Below are 22,015 nucleotides of genomic sequence, written 5' to 3' on the forward strand. Positions count from 1 at the left end.
TTTGTACATGGTACATTTAAAGTACGTGTGAGTTATCTGTAAAATTGGCGTTTTCATAAATAATCTTTTGTCATAGGATATGCATATCACAGATCATTGATCGAAAGGACAAAGATTTGTTTACAGCTTTATAGGTTATCTGCATAGTGTAAATTTTCACGTATTTTGAGAAATTCATTGTAAATATCTGTTATCTTCATTTATTTATCTTCCATACATAATTAGTTATTTTTACGTGTGCAGTATTAATGTCTTAATAAAACCGCTACCCTTTTAACAAATGTTAAGTATGAATTTGACTAAAATTATATTTTTATGTACATGTAGAAACTTTACTTTATTGGCATAAAGTCATTAACAAAAAAATGATTTAATTAAAAATCATATTATGAGTTGTCAGTACATGCAGTCTGACATACAAGTATACATTTATAGCAAAACTAAAAACCGTTGGAGCTCCTCGGGAGTGTACTTACATGTACACTGTACTTTTACGTGTACATAATGTCTATATGTATAATGTAGATTCCCCGAAACTTCATATTACAGTGATAAGCAGCTAATTGGACTACCCCAACTCAACAGATTCCTCAATACCATATGTTTTGCAACAAAATGAGTGTGCTCTTGGTCGTTAATAATCCCTTTTGGGATTATGTCGTCGACTAAGTCTATTATTTTTTTTGCATTTTTTGTTCATTGTGTTGGTGTCACTAAAAATTATTCAATTTTAAACATTTTCAATAAAAATAAATCCCTACCTTCCGACCCGATAAAATTTTAGAATGGAAACATAACATTATTTTTTTGGTCTTGGAGATTTCTCATCAACTGACTGGCGTGCGCCATTAAGTTGACTGACTTTACTGTCTTACATACACTTGAAAGTGTTGATTTTATCCCAAAAAATATTTTTCTGGGTTAAAGATTAAGAAACCCCTCTGTCCGTCATCTATTACAAATACCACATATGAGTGCAAACCGGGTCTAACCGTATTGAGTATATATGAAAGCACGAAAACCAAAATAAAACCAAGTATAGGAAGAGTCAGCTGATGGTCGGCGTCACTCATATCGTGCAAATGATTGGCTTACAATGTGTTACGAAAGATTTTGGGGAATTTTTGTGGTTTCTTTCCACAAAGACAGTCAAATTATCTGCTCAAAGCAACGATGTCCTTGCTTTATAATGCACGAAATGAAGGATGTAACGGATATACGGAAAGTGCTGTCTGTTTCAACTTTATTGTCATAGTGTTATTTAATTATCACAGTAGCAACACTTTCTTATAAATATCAATTTAAAATATGGATGAAATGTGTGTACCCCCCAATGTTATACATCTGTGTCCTATTTACAACACCACGTTAGTCAACATTTTTTCTATTAAATGAAGTTGGGACCCCGCGGTGCCCTGTTCATCTCAATTGGAAGCGGTTAAAACAATTCTGAGAAGGGGTAATTTAAGTTTACATTCTGTGTAAATATCCTTTAAGTTGAGTCTTTACGTTGATATACACTTCATATAAATTTTAGCATCATGTCTTCTAATATTTCGTGTGATGTACGTTTGCTTGAAAACTCATCCACCACACCAATTTTAATAAAATTTGATTAATTGTGTTTTTTTTTTTTCGACTTAGAAAAAATTGCTGTCACATAATGATTTGACACTGTTCTCTGTTGTCAATGCAAGACCATAGACACTTACTTTCCTGTGATAATTGCATGTTATATAAGTATTAGTTGATTGCTCAAGTTTTCAAATCCAAAAGGATGGTTGGTATTGATTTTGGGAGATATGACTTCAACCATTAGGGTCAAAAGCAAGTATTCCAGTTAAGTTAGACTGGTTTTGAATCTTTAAGGAATGATGGTCCAAAAAAGGGCCAGAAACCAGCATTTTCCTGAAGTACCAGGTACAAGTAAATTGATCTTTTTGAGACTGTACTGCAAGGTGTTATTTTGGGGGTTGTGACTTGATCTTATTAAGAACTCGGGATCAAAAGCAAGCATTTTCCTGATGTCTGGGTGATAACTTTAGTAAAATAGAACTGATCTGTTTGAAATTATACCAGAATGTGCCTTTTCTCCAAAGGAAAGTTCACATATTTGAACCAAATGAGAACCACATTGATTCTGGTGAATTTATTTTCTCCGAAGGAAAGTTCAGATATGATTTGAACCAAATAAAATCCGAAAAAAAGGTCACATTGATTTAGGTGAAATTCTTATTTTGTGTCAATGCAATCAGAATTCAAAGCTGTATCAACATTGAATAGTGTGTCCATACTTGCCCTTCGTTTTTATGGTTCAACCCTGCAGTCATATGAAGCTGTCATAGAAGATGTATTTTACTGGGTTATGGGATCGTTACATTTTTTTTATTTTTTAGAGCACAAAGATTTAAATATATGACATACACTGTAGGTGTGTTAGTTTTTGCAGGGAATTATAGTGTAGTTATCATTGTAATGTCAGGTCATTTAAGTTAATTCTGACATATAGTCATACAGAGGTAATTTTGAATTAAATTTAAGCATACCACCCAATTTATATTTTCAATTATATATCACTGTTTGTATCTTTAAAACAAAAAAAACTTAGTCCAGATTTATAGCAACAAACCTACTTTAAGCGAAATAGTCAATAACGTTGCACCTGGTCCATGCTCACAGTTTTTAGTGGAATCCGAGTTTCTAATTTGCTTTTGTTGCTTTGTGTGTATGATTTTAGTTACTTTGTGTTCTTTGTTGTGTATGTCTGTTTTCCATGTCTGGTCTTTGTCCCTGGATTGCATTCTTTTGATTACCGCTATAACCTTGGTTCCCTTGATTACTCTTAACATGACATAGCAAAGTTCTACACATCCATGCAAGTACACCCTCAGGAAAGTAGCATTGCAATGTATACGACTTGTCTCATAATATGTAAATCTAAACCTTAGTTTCTGAGTAATAGGACTTCAACACTGAAAAACAAGTACCCCCCCCCCCCATTTTCTTTATGTATAGCAGAGGAAATATCTTCTTTATAGTAGTAAAGGTGTCCTTCCTTTCTTCCGTTACGCAGAGAAATTCCCATATCCCAATTTTACTTATCCTACACCACTGAATGGAATTTAATGAAACTTTCATAGAATCTTTCAGTTTCGAAAATTGAATATTTTGCATTTGAATAGTGTGGGATACAGAATCACAGCGGCACCCCCTATAAAAGAAGTATGGAAGTGCACCCATGGCATCAATTACTGTAAAATACTACAATATTTTTATTTTCTAGCCAATGCAAACACATTTAAGACTACGCGAATTTACGAATTTGCTCTTCGGGCATCACCAGTCTGCATCCATACTTGCCTCTCGGGCAATACTAGTCAGTTTCCACACTTGTATTAATATAAATTATTATTATTTAAGGATTTAACAATGCAGCTAAAGTGTGATTTTTAATTCATCATTGTCGTAATCAGTTCTCTGATAATTAAAGAAGTGGATTAAGATCATGACCGTAATAATTAATTATTTGTATGTTTCGTAAAATAACAGTGTTATACATCCTATCAAATTCATCGTGTTGATTTTGTAGTACATATACGGACATATTACAATTGAACTTTGAACGGCAAAAAAAGTTTATAAGTTCTATTAAATTAGACATTGTACTTTTAAGATGTTGCATGTTAGAGTTGAGTAATTAACACGAAATTGGTCACATGAACGTGTAGTATGCATTCATCGAATGCCCACGGACCAATCACATCAGTAGCGATTTACAAACTAGAAAAAAAACTGAGTGCAACGTTCACTAAATTGAAACCCCAAAATACCCATTTTATAAAATGCACCTTTTGACCTTAAAATTGTTTTGGATCAAAACCTGAAATACGAGATGTACAATAAGCATTCTGTGAAAGTATCAATGATAAATTTCAATTCAGTTGTGTAGAAAGGGTGACGGATAAGAGATGGGTACTCCAAAGTCGGGAATAACAAATTCAATGTTCTGATAATGTGAGACCTAAAAATACATTCATATCAAAATCTAAAATAGGAGGTGCACAATGGGAATATGTAATAAAGGTTCTGTGAAAGTTTCATTTAATTCCATTCAGTAGTGTTGGAGCTAGAAGTATCGGATAAGAGATTGGTATCCCTCTACGTAACGAAAGGAAGAACGTACCAGATGCCCCTATCACTATATGTCCCCACTTGCAAAGCGGAGATATAATAAAATGCTTTGCATGGCACAGCTTTAGTCGACCGCAAGATTGAACAATGAACACAGCAGTCAAACGATGCGGCTGTGAATGTTAGAGTCTGACCAAAATGAATGTACTTTACAATTTGCAATTAGAAGTAAGAAGTAAGTAACTAATACAAAATTGAAGACAATGCCTATCCTTGACCTCTTTTCGGCGCATCGTTTCAAAAAAGTAAGGGCCATATCTCTTATTGATATACAACTATTAGTGGTATCGAACTTAGTAGTACAATTTCATAGAGAGCTCTTAGAATCTTTCACTCGTCATGGCCAGGAACCCAAAAAAAAGTGTTTTTCAAGGGTACGGTAATAATCTCCAAATAAATTTTCTAGTTATTACACGAAAACCTTGACCGAGATCAAGTACGTTGGATATTCGATGTTCGATATTCGACATTAGGGGGGAAAATAACTGATATTTCCTCTGCTATACATAGAGGAAATGGAGGGTACTTGTCTTCAGACTTGGAAGTCTTATTCTTTAGAAACTATTTAAAGATTTAGATTTATATATTATAAGACAAGTTGTATACATATACATTACAATGTTTCTTTCCTGAGGGTGTACTTGCAGGGAAGTGTTGAGCTTTTTGCTATGTCATGTTAAGGATTGATTATTTCGCTTCATGTAGGTTTGTTGCTATAAATCTGGACTCTAAGATATATTTTGTTTAACAGATATAAACAGTGCGGTATCTATCAGTTACATTGAATAAGGATATTTCTCTCGGAAGTTTTTAAGTCCTACAACTCGAAAAGGAAGCGGCATAGTTGTTATAGATTACATAGTTACAGGTAAGAACTTTTCTTACACTCTTTAGTGAAAATCCCATAACCCAGTAAAATACGTCCTCTATGACAGCTTCGAATGACTGCAGGGTTGAACTTTGAAAGTGTACGGGCAGGTATGGACACATTATTCAAGGATGATGCAGCTTTGAATTCTGATTGCATTGACACAGGATGAGAATTTCACCACAATCAATGTGGCCTTTTTTCCGACCTTATTTGGTTCAAATCATATCTGAGCTTTCCTTATATTTTTGGCACTCATTTGGTTCAAATCATTCTGAACTTTCCTTTGAAGAAAAGGCACATTGAAGTATAATTTCAATAACATCAGTTCTATTTTACTAACGTTATCTCCCAGATATCAGGCAAATGCTTGTTTTTGACCCCTAGTTCAACCCTCAAAATGGCACCTTGCAGTACAATCTCAAAAAGATCAATTTACTTGTACCTGGTACTTCAGGAAAAGGCTGGTTTCTGGCCCTTTTTGGACCATCATTCCTTAAAGGTTCAAAATCATTCTAACCTTAGTGGTATAAAAAGTTGTACAGCAACTCATTTGCTTTTACTTGAGTTACATGAGTCAATTCTATGAAATGCTTGTTTTTGGCCCTAATGGTTGAGGTTGTATCTCAATAAAATCAATACCAACCTTCCTTTTGGATTTAAAACTTGAGCAACCAACTCATTACATGTAATAATCACAGGAAACTAAGTGTCTATAGACATGCATTGACAACAAAGCACGGTGTCAAATCATTATGTGATAGCATTTTTTTTCTAAGTCGAGTGAAAACACAATCAAATTTTATTAAAACTGGTGGAAGAGTTTTCAAGTAATTGTGTGTTAGTGCTACGGACAGGTATCAAAAAGTGCTTTAGTTTTCTAACTTTAATGGGCCTAGAGGGTATACGGCTGTATCACATGTCAACGGAAAGATAAATCAATGTAGTTTTTGAATATCCTACTCATCAAAGTGAAAAACGGTAAAGTTTTCTGCTATTTTGCATTAATTAGAGGAGGGGTCAAAGATCAATCGACCCCAGTACACTTTGGTAAGTAATCTAAGTGAAATCATTTATTGTATTTATTGTTAGAAAACAAGTAACATGTAAAGGTCACATGTATAGAATTTCAAAAATGTAAAAAAAAGAACTTTTTCCGACGAAAGTTGACTATTTAATCACAGAACAAAATTGCCCCTAAAATTGGTTGAATTTTAGTGCATTTTCAATGATTAAGAGATAAAAAGACACCGTATAATATTACAATGTATATCTGAGTATTCTTTACTGAATAAAAATAAAATAAACACAACGTTCTCGATTCAATCTGCAACATGAGCTTTACAAAATGTGTTTCATGTTGCAAATTTTCACATATTTTAACCACTAATTATACTAAAATTGTAAAATACGAAATCTTTTCCGTCTGTTGGTACAAATTAACTTACTTTTTGACTTGATCAATATTTTAAGTGCTCTTTAAGCAGATAAATAAGAGTTTGACATATTTTTTTCTGTCATTCAATAATCGAGCGCTCAACAATGTTCGTTTTAAAGCACCAAAAATACAAAAATAGTCATAAGAAAAACATAAATTTAAAGAATTATTAGCAAGCCAGGCTTGATAAAAAAAACGGGTTTGGACCAGGTTCATTGGTAGGATATTAATTTGAACGCCTTTTCTCGCCTTTTGACGGTCAAAAAAGAGAAAGTTACAAAGATTATTTGTAAATGGATTATTTCAAATAAAATTGGCCTTTACTATCATATAGACCGATGAAAAGTTTCCAAATTATGAATGGCTTATTTCCGATTCCTAGATTTTACAGCATCTTCCTTAGGCAAGGGTTACAGTCCTGTCCCTCTCCCTCCCATTGCGTGAAGGGAGGGGGCAAGACCGTAACCCTAGGGTAGCCAATATGCTTTTACAGTTGTGATCCCATATTCAGTTTAATTCTTATTGGTTTAGATTATAGCAAATCAGAATCAGAGTGAACCATCAAGTGGCTCTTTTATTCATTCTTTGCGTGAAGCAGACAAACATGATTAGCTGCCCAAAAATTGAGACTTTGACATTGTCAATATTCAAAACAACTATTCTACCATGTCACAATATGACAACTGAAGTAACGCACAATTCAATGCACAAACCACTTACTACAACTGCTCTGTACATGTATGTTTACACCGCAAAAAAGTAAGTTTATAACAACTTATAGACAGTAAATATAGCAAACCATAGATTGCATCCTATTTTCAAACATCTTGATCAGAGCCTCTCTTTTTTGATATTCTTGATCCGCCCCTGGCCTGGACAATCATATTTCCTATGAACTAATATTCTATAACAACTATGCTGTAAACCATTGTGTCCTATTCATACGGCTACTAAAACTGGAGTCTTTCTGAGAGGTAAAAAATCATAGAAGTTTTTATTGCGTCTGAACTTCTTTCTTCTTTTTGCGTTAGAATTTTTACAAGGAATCTGGTTTGTTTTTATCAACTCGTTTAGTGTAATCCGTTCACAGCAGCGGCCGATCCAGCAGGGTGCATGGGATTTTGCACTCCCCTTTTTATTGGAAAATTTGTCATTTTCATGTGTAAATTGACAAAAAAAAAACAGTTTATAATATCCTAGCAGCACACACACCCTTTTCTGAGAGACCCCGGCTATCACTTTCCTTTTCACTGTGTGGATCTGCCACTCTAGAGGATATTGCATTACAAGCATCAGCCTGGTGCACAGTTAAACATCATAAGACATAAATAGTGTGACAACAAGCAAGAACGTGTTTGCACATGATTCCATGCAAAGTTCAGAGTTCACAGTTTATGTATTGTCAAATTTATTACGAAATCCAGCCTTATCATGAACCCCACGAGTCGCATTTTTTGTTTGAGAATCCCTGATTTATGGTTAAATCTTAAACGTTTTATATGAAGTCCAAGCATATAAAGACAAATGCAACAACAAACAATATGCATGATTTTTGTATGTACAAAAATTAATCTCAAAACCTTTTCATCAAAACCTAAGGCGGACTAGATACTTTACATGTGTCTCTCATAAAGGCTAGAAACCACCAATTCCACTTCGCATAGGCTTCTATGCTAATTTCACAATATTCAATGGCTTCTATGGACTTTACCTTAACTTTAACCTGTAGAGGACTATATACCAGCATGATTAATCAATTTCTGAAAGTAGAATATGATTTCAGGAGACTGTCAAGTCTTCAACTTTGCATTTTAATCACGTGCACATGATGTCAGTTATTTTTCTGAAAGGAAAAACATTTCTGTACATTTTATAGGCGCATTTTGCTTCTTGTGATGTGAAGCCTAATCTCCATAATGATTTTTAAATATACCCCTATCTTGTGAAAACACTGGGATTTCCCATGCTATTTATAGACCCTTCACTTCCAGTGACCAGTACTGCACTGCAAGTCTGCTAACCCCACATGCCATTCCGAGGATTGTGAGCTGACATATGTAGAATCATGCTGATATATAGTCCTCTGCAGGTTAAAGTTAAGGTAAAGTCCAGAGAAGCCATTGAATATTGTGAAATTAGCATAGAAGCCTATGGAAAGTGGAATTAGTGGTTTTTAGCCTAAAACAGTCCGGAAACTAGACAAAATGTCCGGAAACGATTCCGTGTTATACAATTTTAGTACAATTAATAGTGTAAAAATGTAAAAATTTGCAACTTCAAACTCATTTTGTAAAGCTCATGTTGCAGATCGAATCGAGAATGTTGTGTTTATTTTATTCGTTATTCAGTAAAGAATACTAAGATATACATTGTAATATTCTACGGTATCTTATATCTTAATCATTGAAAATGCACTAAAATGCAACCTATTTTAGGGGCATTTTTGTTCGTAATTATAAAGTCAACTTTTGTCGAAAAGGGTTCTTTTTTACAGTTTTGAAATTCTGTACATATGATCTTTACATATTACTTGTTTTCATATACCTACAATGAACGATTTCACTTAAATCACTTATCAAAGTGTACTGGGGTCGATTGATCTTTGACCCCTTCTATAATTAATGCAAAATAGTGGGAAACTTTACCACTTTTCAGTTAGAAAAGAACGATATTCAAAAACTACATTGATTTATCTTTCCATTGACATGATATAGTCGTATACCCTCAGGGCCCATTAAAAAAAATCGAAAAATCCTTAGCCGTCCGCGGCACTAGTAGAACTGTACTGAACAAAGAAAGTGTTCTTCGAATTTTATCTTGAAAACCATGCTTGTAATACTTGTAGTACATGTCGTAGCTTCATGTATAGATAGAATACCCTTTCAGTTGATATGATTTCTATGATAGGGCAATATAAAAATGGATATTACAAAAATGTCCAGTGTATTTGGATAGGCCTCTGTAAATAAAAAAAAATGTTCTGCTGGAATCAAATAAATTAGTAACCAGATTTCTAATATTACCAGTTGGGCAATTAAGGCAGTTTAGAGCTCTTTTTGTAGATACACGTACATAAAAGAAACAATACATGTAATCTTCAAATGCTGGTATTAATAGAGACTTGCGAATTCGGGTCACTCAATTGCTTCATGAAAACGCAGTCGACTAAGGTATTGAAACAACAAAACTTCGCCATTAAAATAACATCTTCCGAATACTGCTTTTAGGAGAGAAAAAAAGTTGCTACTGTGATAAATATATAAAAAGTTTCGCTTACTAAAGTACATAAATGATTTTCATGAACTATTTTCATAATGGCCATGAACCATGATCATATATTACAAATACCGCATATGAGTTCAAAGTATTGAGTATATATTCTTAGCACGAAAACGGCAATTACACCAAGTATAGGAACAATCAGCTGATCGTCAGCGTCACTCATATCATGCGTTTGATTGGTTAACACTCCGTTACGAAAGATTTTGGGGGATTTTTGTGGTTTATCTGAACAAGGACAGTCAAATTATATCCTCGAAGCTACGTTCTATTAGCATTAAAATGAACGAAATGAAGGGTGTAACGGATAAAGGGAAAGTGCTGTCTTCTTCAACTTTATTATTATAGTGTTATTCAATAAACAGACATGCAAAAGAAATACTCACTAAACTCATCCCACTGGTTTGTTTTTTAAACAAAAGTTGTAACAATAAAATGCTTTGCGGTGTGCAACTTGACTGGACAGCTCGGGCAAGTATAGACACACAATTTAAGCTTGATACTGCTTTTACATAATTTTTGCGGTTGTATATTTATAAGTGAATATTTCACTGAATTCTTTTCAGCGGTTTTAGAAGATTTATGGATAAGATGATGTCTCCACTCCTTATTGACCAATGACCAAAAGTCCACTTTTGCGTTAGGAAACCCCAAAAATAATTCAGATGAATAAACAAAACTGCTGCATCATTGTAAAAGTTTCATAACTCAACAAATGCCATTCAGTGGTTTTAGAGGAGTTGTAGATAAGATGGTCCCCCTGTGTGGACCAATAACTAAGCCCATAAGGAAGCCCCCAAATGTCATTCAGATGGAAAACAAAATAGGTGCACAATGACATCATGTGATACATAATTAGTGAAGATTTCATCCTTTCATCTTATTCCAGTCAGTTATTTACGAGGGTTTGTGGATTAGATGTCTCCATGGAACCCTCGAATGTTATTCAGTTGACCACATAAAACAACTGCACATTTAATATGGGATAAAGTTTGTGAAAATTTTATATTTTATGCAGTAACTTCAGAAGAGTTGCAGTGTAGAGAACACCTGCTTTTTAAGTGGTATGTGTTATGAAAACTCTGGACCAATACTTGTGAAGTTATTGCCAAATAAGAGGCTCTCAAGAGCCTGAATCGCTCACCTGGTTTAATAGCTTTAACTAGAGGCTCCCAGGAGCCTGAATCGCTCACCTTGTTAAAGCTGCATTAGATGCCAAATTTGTTCAGTTTTGATTCAACTGAACTTTGCTGATTCAATGAAAGTTTGTAGTAATGCAATTGAAGCAATTAATGTCGATAACAACCTACCGAATATTTTGAAAACAACGTTTAATTTAATCAGAGTAGATCGATAGGTCTGATCTAATTATTTTTCGCCATTACTTCCGAAGATTGCCGACAGGACAATAACGGAAACACAGGTAAGCACGTGCCTTGTTTTCATTTCATTTCATCTATTTCTTGATTAGTTTTCAAATAAATAATGAACACATTTGAGCCGCATTATATCACAATACGTAAATTTCAGAAGGATCCTTGCGTTATATTTGAACTTTTTTCTTTTACGGCTTGAGTCCGTTGGTCTTCCTTGCCGTTGAATAACCACTTTCGCTTGCAATCAGATTTGCTATCAAAGAAGCGACCCTTACAGCACATGCGCGGATTAAGGTTACCAGATGACACATACATACGAACTAATCTAGGTCGATTATTTGTCTTGCAAGACAATAAAAATATAGCCAGCTGTTTCATGTATTTAATGCATTTTATTTGTACGAGGCACCGAATGGGACTCTTGTGGTTTTGTACTAAAAATTCAATTTTGTACAGACAAAGGTGAATTTTGTTCAACAAAAATGAATTCTGATTAACATAAGTTATAACATACTACAAATTTCAATTTTTTTTGTCATAAAAGTCAATTCTTTGTCACAAAATTGACTTTTGTTGGACAAAATTCTATTTTGTGTCATAAAAATCGATTTTGTGAGACAAAAGTATACTTTATGTCACAAAAGTCAATTTTGTGAGACAAAATTGAATTTTGTCACTGAAGTCTATTTTGTATGCTAATCAGTTTACAGAATCATTTGGACATGCATCACGATTTTGTAAGGAGGTTTCTCATTGGATATAGTAACCGCGGGTCTGGCAGACGCAGGTTTCCGATTACTTCGAGCAACGCAGGACGGTTAAGGCTGTTCTAAGAGAAAATAAAAAAAACCTTGTATGTTGCATTCTACAGTAAAACTGTTTTGAAATTCCTAAAATTGCTGTTCAAGAGGTTTTAAAATACGGGATTTTTCTACTTTCGATTTATTGGGATTTTACCTGGTGAATCACGTGATCATTTCCTGTAGTGACATCTTTCAACTCAATTATATAATGCTTTTGCCCGACCTGTTAATCGCAACCAAATTTGTTAAAATTTGACAAGATAATTTGTATTAATGTATTTGTCCCAAATTTTGCTGGGAAAAAAAAGAAATGAATCGTCAGATTAGCCAAGAAAATCATATTAGAAATATGTTTTGCGGTGAATTTTTTTAATCTGTCACAGTCGGCGAAAGATTATTTTGTTCCACTATTCCTCACGACTTTTTGCCAGATACAGATAGATTCCTTATTTCATTCCGATTCTATTGATGTATGACAAAAGAAATTCGGTTGAGTGGAACAGGTTAACAGGTTAACACGGAGTTGTCAAACAATTTTGACTCATGAAGACTTTGGTAGGTCTTATAAGGATCATTAAAGTTTTCAAAGAATGGCTGATAACAAAAAAAAACGTCATTTTTCATCTTTCAAGGGCAATTACTCTTACAAGGAGTCGCCTGACAATTTTGATCCAGTGGTAACTTTTGAAGGCCTTATAACATTAATTATTTCAGCAATTGAAAGGGTTTGGCTAAATCTAACGGTTTTAGAGATATACGCGAAAAACTACTGTCTGACCCGTATGTTCTATTTTAGAAAGTGCGGGGCTTGTTTTTCAACCGATCAAAAATCCGACATTTAAAACGTTTTTCACCTTTCAAGGGCAATAACTCTAACAAGGAGTCATTTGACAACTTTGACCTAACGCAGAATTTTAAAGCCTTATAATGAAAATCATTTCGACAATTTATACAATTTGGCTTAACCTAATGGTTTTGGGATATATGCGAAAAACTTCAGTTGAAATTGTTTAAATATAGTAAAGCATTTATACACAGACAGAAGTAATATATGTCATGGTAAACAGGAGTAATTTAAATGAAGAATGGTTTCCGAAACGTTTCAGTCCCCTGTCGTATTAGGTTCTCTCCTCAGCATCAGATGGCTGATTTTTTGCACGAACTTTTGGAACCAAAATTGTGAGAGAATGAATCGAAAAGGGTCTTATTATTTTTACCCTTTTCCCACCTACTCCATGCACCACTGATTTGGCTGTTTTGAAAGGCACCCCTGAGTTGTACTAAAAACTAGTAATATTTTTTTTTCAGTATGTTACCATGGCCACTGGATTTTATAACAAAAATCACTTAAATACTTATAAATGACTTGAACCTCCACACACCAAGGATTTCAAAAATATGCATTGTTTATGAGAAAACACTAGAAATTACTGCCTCATAACAGCTTTATTTCAACAAAATGAGACCAAATTTTCAGAAATGACTTAAATGCATTGTACTACTTAAACGAAGAGTTCTGAAAAATCGTGAACGACGACGGACGCTGACGAACCCCAAGTGATAGCATGGTAAGCTACAAATGACACTTTCAAGGGCCCTAACTCCAGGAAGGGCTAACAGATTTTTTTGAAATTTGCACTTAAAATAGAAATTGAAATACTGAACATTTTATCAATTTACATTGATCATCTATCTGCTTTCGTTTCCTAAATATAAAAAAATGTAATAGGCAATAACTGCAAAAATAAAAGTAAAATTAGCAAAACCAAGAGGCCCCCAGGAGCCCGAATCACTCATCTGGTTGAATGTTGCCCTTTTAAAGCAATAAATTTAACAAGACGTTGTCCAACAATTATGACTCAAGAAGACTTTGGTAGGACTTCTTAAGGATCGATTCAGCAACAGAAATTTTCTTTCTATCAGTTTTCAAGATAGTAGCTGAAAAACTGTAAAAAAAATAAAAATAAAAACGTTATTTCCACCTTTCAAGGGCAATAACTCTTGCTAGAAGTCGTTTGACAATTTTTATCCCTGAAAACTTGTAGTCCTAATAATAAGGATCATTTCAGCCATTGAAAGCTAATCCTAACAATTTTGGAGATATGTGCGAAAAACTACTGTCGGACTCCTGTGTTCTATTTTTAGTAACAGTGGTCATGTTTTTTCATGGATCAAAAATCCCCACATCAGTTCTGTGCAGGATACCCAAAGGAATTTTCATACCAAGGTTGGTTCCAATAGGCCAAACAGTGTCAGAGTAGATTTTTGAAAGAAATAACATTCAAAAAATAGCAAAAAAAAACGTTAAAAAGGGAAACAACTCCGACATGGATCATCGGACGACAACGGAAATTTGACCACAGATAGACCTCATCATGGTTAACACTTTTATCCAGTCAGAATATGACTATACCTAAGGATTTTGAAGGTATATGCGACAAGAGGTTCCTAGGAGCCTGGATCGCTCACCTGGTTCAAGTTTGTCTTTTAAGGGCAATAAACTTAACAAGGAGTTGTCCAACAATTTAGACTAAAGAGAATTTGGTAGGACTATCATTATGATCATTTCAGAGATAGAAAGTTTCTTTATTTTGTAGTTTTAAAGATATTGGCTGAAAACTGTAAAAAAGAAAAAAAAACTGTCATTTTTCATCTTTCATGGGCAACAACTCTTACAGGAGTCACCTGACAACTTTTGAAGGCCTTATAATAATGGTCATTTCAGCTAAATTTTGCTAAACCTAACAGCTTTGGAGATACTTGTGAAAAACTATTGTCTGCCCCCTTTGTTCTATTTTTAGTAACAGTGGCCATGTTTTTCGACGGATCAAAAATCCCAACATCAGTTCTATGCACGATACCCCAAGGAACATTTATACCAAGTTTGGTTCCAATTGGTCAAGTAGTGTCAGAGGAGGAGATTTTTTAAAGAAATAACATTCAAAATAGCAAAAAAACGTCGAAAAAAGGGCAATAACTGCAACATGGTTTAACAGATTAAAATGAAAATTTGACCTCAGGTAGACCTCATCAAGCTTAAAACTTTTACCTATAATAGAATTTGGCTAAACTTAATGGTTTCGGTGATATATGCGAAAAACTACTGTCTGACCCCTATTTTCTATTTTTAGTAATGGCGGCCATGTTTTAGAACGGATCAAAAAAACTCACATCATTTCTATGCAAGATACCCAAAGGAACATTCACACCAAGTTCCAATTGGTCAAGTGGTGTCAGAGGAGAAGTGTTTTGAAAAATAATTAACAACAACAGATGACAACAATGAACGCCAACTGATGGCAATAGCTCACTTGGCCTTCGACAAGGTGAGCTGAAAAGGGCAATCACTCCAAAATTAGTCATTTGAGTATCTTGAAATTATCAGGGAAGATAGATCTCTTCGAGCCAACCAGCCTCAGATGTCTCAGATTTCATCTGTTATGGTTTTTGAGACATAAACAAAAATATAGGGTAATATCCCTATGTTTTATTTTTTGTAACAGTGGTCATGTTTTTTGGCAAGGAACCATAAAGGATACAATTTTGGGAGTAAACATGCCAAAGATGATCGTCACCAAGATTTATCGAAGTTTGCTCGGTGGTTTCAGAGAAGATTTTTAAAGAAAAGTTAATCACAGACGATGACGACGACAGGTGCCAAGTGATGAGAAAAGCTCACATGGCCTTTTAGGCCAGGTAAGCTAGAAAGAAGAGAGTTTATTTAAATGATTCTAAGAAAGGTCAATAGACAGCCACTACTGATAATAAACACAATTTACTTTTCAAAAATTTTTTGAAAATGTTTTCGTATAGAAACTGAAAGCAATGAAAAACTTAACTTTAGTACATCACTGTAGTTAGGAACATTACATATGTGGCATAATGTATCAAACTTATTATTTTTTTATCTATAGTATACATATTGTAGTATATATAGTTTACATATTGTAGTGTTTTCAATGAGAACTCTGCCTCAAATAATTTATTACAATTTGTATAAAATAATTATGAGAACAAGTATTTTTTTGATGCACTACTTGTATAGGTAAAATAAATAGCATGCTTATGTAGTCATCAATGTTACAGCAGTCTTCATCCAGTGTGCATTATGGCCTCCAGGCAGGTGATATGAAGGCCAAACCATCACTAAGGAAAAAAACAAAACTAACGACTATTACAAGTTCTGTTACAATTGATATATTTACAAGATGACAATTTATCTAACATTAACAATAGCAGCACAATCTCTACATTTATAATAAGTAAACACTTTTATATAGACACAATGTAATAGTATAAATAACCATTTCGATTGCTTAAATGTAGAAGTACTGAAACAAACGGATAAACTTAAGACAGATCTTCATGATTTTTTATCTTTTTTCTGCCCTAAAGTTATAAAAAGGCAAAAAAAAACCCTTCCTAACTGTAGAGAGAAGATTCTTCACATTTTTTTACAATATTCAAACAACAATAAACAGGCCTTTCATTAAGAGTCGGTACCAAGTACTTTTACCCATCTAAGCTACTGAAAGTTACCTCCAGAATTTAAAATTTCACATGTTTAAAAGAAATGATTAAAAGTACCTCCTACAAACCAAAGGTACCTGCATGTCAAAAATAAATCAAACACCTGAATAAAGCATTGACTTTGATAGTTATACATAGGAAATCAAGGGCAAATGTATATTCAAATAGACCCCTTTTGTTCCAAATCAATATAATTGGCCAAATGTTCATAAATTCCCCATTAAGTCCAATAAAACAGTGCACAATTTTAGCACTGGTTATTTGGCCAATGGCCTTTGTAAATATGTTTGGGCTAGTAAAGGAAGAAAGATTTTGCTGAAAATTTCAACCAAAAAAAAGTACTTCTTAGATTCAGGTAAATACACATTATGTCTATTCACAAGCTTGTCAAAGAATGGCAATTTGTAAAACTGGTAAATCAGAAAATTCAACTAAACTTATGGTGAACTGCTGCAATGTACTTAGACTAGCTGCTAGCAGCAAAAAAACAGTTAAAAAAACTTGGAGAACTTTGCTTCATATAATGTACACTGTAAAAGCTTTCCTTCTTTAATTACACTTCAGTCACACAAGAAAAAAAAACATTTAGAGTAAATAAAAATGAAAATATTTCCTTGAATCTTATCAAACTGGTCAGTCAAAATAAGAACACCTACCGAAAACACTTTCATCTTAAATTTAGATATCGCTTCTCAATTTAAGATATTGCTTCTCTAATCAACCTGCCATCAACTGAAATAGAAAGTAAAATATTGCATTAAGATATGATATAATAAGTGTTTGACTAAGAGCAATGCCTGCAGGTATGGCTGCAAATGTTATTGATACCATTTTACAACAGAAAATTTTTTTTGTAGTGGCATTATGAAAGTTAGTTTATAGTAACAGTGCACTGCTTACAATAATAAGTTTATAGTAATAGTGCACTGCTTACAATAATAAGTTTTATCTTGTTGTTCAATTTATTTTTACTCTTTAATGTTCATTCACCAAATAAATTTTTGAGACAATGTAAGCATCAAGATTCTGTTAATTTACATGTTTCAAAAATATGATGCAAAATGTATTTGGAGTTTGAACACCTTTTAGTTAATTAGTTTAAAATTATTTTTCTGAAGAAGTTGAAAAACATACATTTAACCCTAACATTAGCCATTGAATACATCCTGCAAGTTTTGCTAATTTAATTGAAGTAATATGAAACATTCTTATAGATTGTATTTGAACTTCCAATACTCCACTCAAAAGTACATTGTACAAGTAGAAAACATTAAGTTATAAGTCAAACTTGGACTTCTCTTTTCAACCTGATATAAGGAAATAAGTTAAACCATGAGTATTTACTGAAAACTTTACTAAAAATGATAATTTTTAGTGTTTCATATTACTTGAAATTACTTTCAACAATGACATGGTTTAAAGATAAATGTACATATGTTCTCCAGCATTTAAGAAACATTTGTAGAAAATCAGGGTTATCAAAGAAAAGAAAGCATCTTACATACTAAACAATTATCATTACATCACATGTAATACAATTTTTGAATTCTGCTATTGTATTTAAATATACAATACATTAAATAAGGAAACCCTAATGAAGGGCACCAATTTCATATGCAATCCCATGAACTATAAAATGACATTTCAAGAACCAGGTTCTAAAACCAGGAAAGTGTCTTTTATCTTTATATGTAGCACAGCATTGCGAAAAAGGCCTTAACAAATACAATGTAAATAATACATCTCAGCACATACATTGTAAGTCATCTGTTCGAAGTACTAGTATCTTACGTTATGTGTTTTCCAGTAAATTCTTGTCTACATGTATTTTTATGTACAACATGTAGCATTTTTATTGTCATTTTGGCTTGAGAACAATAAACTTGAAATTCTGGCCCCATTAACTCAAAGTAAAAAAAAAAAAAGAAATCCCTACCTATTGTGCCTAACCTATTTTTATAAGCATGAAACCAGAAAACAACATACATGTTTTTTTTTTCTGCCTTATCAAATTTGCTGATTATGCCCCTCCATTTAAGCACTTTCAAATTGATAAAATGAAAGAATAGAGTATTGGTGATTTGTTCAATCCCACACTTACATGTAGATGAACTGTCAATCTCTGAAATCAAGAAGTAAAGTAAAAATAAAATGAAACAGACCATAAATACTCCACTGTAAACTGATTGTCATGTCTTTCTTTTCAAAACTTTTTCTTTCAGTACATTTGATTCTGTAAATGCAAAGTAGTCAGTTAAATACAGGGGAAAAGAGATATATAGGTAATACTTATAACTTGTAATAATAGAGTTATTACAAATAATGCATAGTATCTACATTGTACAAACATTTTGGTTTGATGTCGCTCTTGATATTGAGTTATTCAAAGCAACCAGTAATGTGGAAATGACATTTTCGATATAGAAAAAAAATAATTAAATAAGAATTTCCCCTAAAATATTCCATGTTGCTCAGAATTTAAAACACAACACACAAAAATTATCTTCCGAAAAGCTGAGTAAGACACCACTAAGTCTCGTGATAAAGTGAAGAACATGTATACATGTATGTACAAGCAATACAACGTGTATGTAATTAAAAAAAAAAAAAAAAAACGAAACAATCACTGATCAATACGTTTCCGGATTATACTCGACCTCGGATGATTTGAACCTCAGATAACTTGAACATTTTTTGCCTGGTCCCTTTGACTTCGACTTAACAAGGTTTGACTGTATTAACACCCCTGCTAATTTGTACATGTTGGTCACATGAATGTACACAATAAGTAAATTACAGTTTTAAATGTGTAAGTACAAAATGTATATGTTTATCAGTTTTCAGTAGCTTCTTGTCACAAGATATAAGTACAATTATGGTGTATACACCATGCCACATACAATATACATGAACATGTACATTTGTACATTAATTTACTGAAGGTCCACTACTGTCCAGTATCCCTCTGTACTGGGTAAGTTACCAGAACTGTTGGAAGTTTTATACTGAAAATCTTAATGAAGTACTATCTACTGGCTTGCATAGATTATGGAAGATGGGTTTTACCATAAGAATGATCACCTGATAAATGGGCTGCCTTCTTTGTATGCAAGGCATTTTTAGAACATTTTGAACAGAATTCCAATGAAACCTCCTCTCCAGAAACATGAAGACACACACCTCCTTTAGTGTTACTTCTTTCTTTTTGCTGTTGGAAATTACTGCTTTGGAGAGATTTTGATGATTTTTTTTCAGACAAACGAGAAGATAATCGTTTAGTTTTAGGCTCAGAGTTGTCATTAGTTTGATCTTCACAACCAATCATTGCATTTTTCCGTTTGTTTTTGTTTTTTGTTTCCAGTCTTTCATTCTCCTTAAACTGTTCACTGTCCATTGCAAAGGAGGAGTAAAACCTGACCCCAGGAGTATGGCACATTGACCCTATCAGTCTAGATAATGTGCTTTGATTTGCAATGACACCTTTCAAGTATTCAACTTCAGATACAAGGCTTTCAAGTCTAGACTGCATCGCTTGGGATTCCAATATTAGTTCTGAATTTTGAGCTCTTAAACTTTCAACATCTTTTTCTAAATTCTGAATGTATTCTTTCTTTTTCTGTCGATTTTCACGGGCAATGACTGCATTTCTCGACATACACATTTGTCCGGACCTAGAGCTGACAACATGATCAAGACGACAATCGTCTGTGTTATTCTTTTGCCCAATAGAATGCAAATGACCTTTTGGACTGTTGCCACCGAGGTAGCTCACAAGTTCTTCGTCAGTTCTCGAACCATCCATGCTTATGTCGACCCCACTAAATATATCATCGAACAGTTCATTTTCTTGGGCCATTTCTATATGCTATTATAAAACGAAGCTTTCTTCATGTACGTATGAACGACAGTGTATTACTCAATAAATCTCACAATATCACAGATTGGATATTCAAGGAATACGAAAACTAATTCTTGCAGGGATTCTTGGAACAATGCTTCTTTGTGCATCCGGCCAAGATGGCTGATTTTACAACCTTAACTCGTCCCTTGCTTGACGCATTCGCCCCTTCTAAATTGTCTAGTATTTCAGTAACGATATGTACTAATAGAAGGGCTTCTAGTTTTCCAGTTCGGGTTACTAAATTGCACATGGCTGTTTTTGTCTCATTCGAACGAAATGTTTCTTGGTAGAAAGGTACTATTTATTTCCCATAGGCGACAATAATGAAACTTTTCAAAAATTCACACCTTTAAAACAATGACGGAGCTATAAACTGACTTTTTTCGAGTAATATCTTCATTTATCGAACTAAAATTGCGATCAGTCATAGAAAAACCGTCTCGATTCTTTGGTATTTTAAGCAGATGATGTTTGGGGTCAAAGTTCCCCCTTTTTCTGCGAATGGCACATAAATTTTAAAAATTCATAATATTTATATAAAATGGTTTTCCAAAAATATAAAGCAACTTTTTAAAAGTATAATAATGTTAGAGCCTGGAATTAATAAAACATTTTGGATATCAGCACAATTTGTTCATTCACAGAGTCCAGAAGTATTAGGGTACACAAAAGGCCAACCTAAAATAATGAGAAATAGTACCATTCTACCTCTTTTTTGTCTATTTTAGTACGGATATACTAAAAGAAGGGCTTCTAGCTTTCGAGCTCGGGTTAATCAATGATGCATGGCTGTTTTTGTCTCATTCGAAAGAAAAACATCTCTAGTGTCGTCGTAATCTATCATGCATGGTCACGCACAGGAGTTTGCTACCACGGTACCAAAATAGTGTTTTGCTAAAGCATTCATTATTACAGAATGTCAACAAATCAAACAAGAAATAATATGGGGTAGGCATTGCCTAAATCAGCGAGCACCGTGAGCTTTACTATACATGTATCGTCTGTGCGAGACTCGTAAAAATAACAATGAACATTACAAAGAGGGGGGACGACACGGATGAAAATTTTTGCTTCGCAAGTGCAATATTTTTATTTATATTTAACCAGCAAGCAAAATCAATATTTCTATTTGAAAATATGTCTTGTTAATTAATGGGGGACCTTTTCAATAAATGAATAACTTGACAGAGTAATCAAGGGAACCAAGGTTATAGCGGTAATCAAAAGAATGTAATCCAGGGACAAAGACCAGACATGGAAAACAGACATACACAACAAAGAACATAAAGTAACTAAAATCATACATACAAAGTAACAAAAGCAAATGAGCAACTAGGACTCCACTAAAAACTGGGAGCATGGACCAGGTGCATCGGTAGGGAAAGCGTCCTCTGCTTTTCTAGAAACACCCGCCGAGTGGCTCATAAAAAGTCAAGTCCGGGGTAGACAAAGTAACAAAGGCAAATGAGCAACTAGGACTCCACTAAAAAATGAGAGAATGGACCAGATGCATCAGTAGGGTAAGCGTCCTCTGCTTTTCTAGAAACACTCGCCGAGTTGCTCATAAAAAGTCAAGTCCGGGGTAGACGAAAGAGGAAAGGAAAAACTATGACGCGATGAGCAAATCAG

The 22,015-nt window shown here is 33.7% G+C and overlaps 1 protein-coding gene across 3 annotated transcripts; it reads right to left on the reverse strand.

The window, feature by feature from the left end:
- Positions 1-13,382: 13,382 nt before the first annotated feature.
- Positions 13,383-20,532, reverse strand: LOC148623623 (uncharacterized). Of its 3 annotated transcripts, none has more exons than XR_015919465.1 (4): positions 19,666-20,532; positions 18,648-18,718; positions 17,142-17,217; positions 13,383-16,101 (listed from the first exon to the last, which is right to left on the reverse strand). XR_015919465.1 is itself a non-coding variant. In XM_088565574.1 (3 exons), the coding sequence occupies exons 1-2, from the start codon at positions 20,339-20,341 to the stop codon at positions 17,183-17,185; spliced, it is 711 nt and encodes a 236-aa protein (XP_088421700.1). In that variant the 5' UTR covers positions 20,342-20,532; the 3' UTR covers positions 13,383-16,101; positions 17,142-17,182. The 3 variants fall into 3 exon arrangements, 1 of the variants encoding a protein (XP_088421700.1); XR_015919464.1 differs by having other exon boundaries at positions 19,567-20,531; XM_088565574.1 differs by lacking the exon at positions 18,648-18,718.
- Between the last annotated feature and the right edge of the window lie 1,483 nt (positions 20,533-22,015).

The sequence above is a fragment of the Perna viridis genome, chromosome 2 (genome assembly GCF_037379345.1).
Source record: "Perna viridis isolate PV_CMFRI_1.1 ecotype Kerala chromosome 2, ASM3737934v1, whole genome shotgun sequence".
In the NCBI taxonomy this organism is placed as follows: domain Eukaryota; kingdom Metazoa; phylum Mollusca; class Bivalvia; order Mytilida; family Mytilidae; genus Perna; species Perna viridis.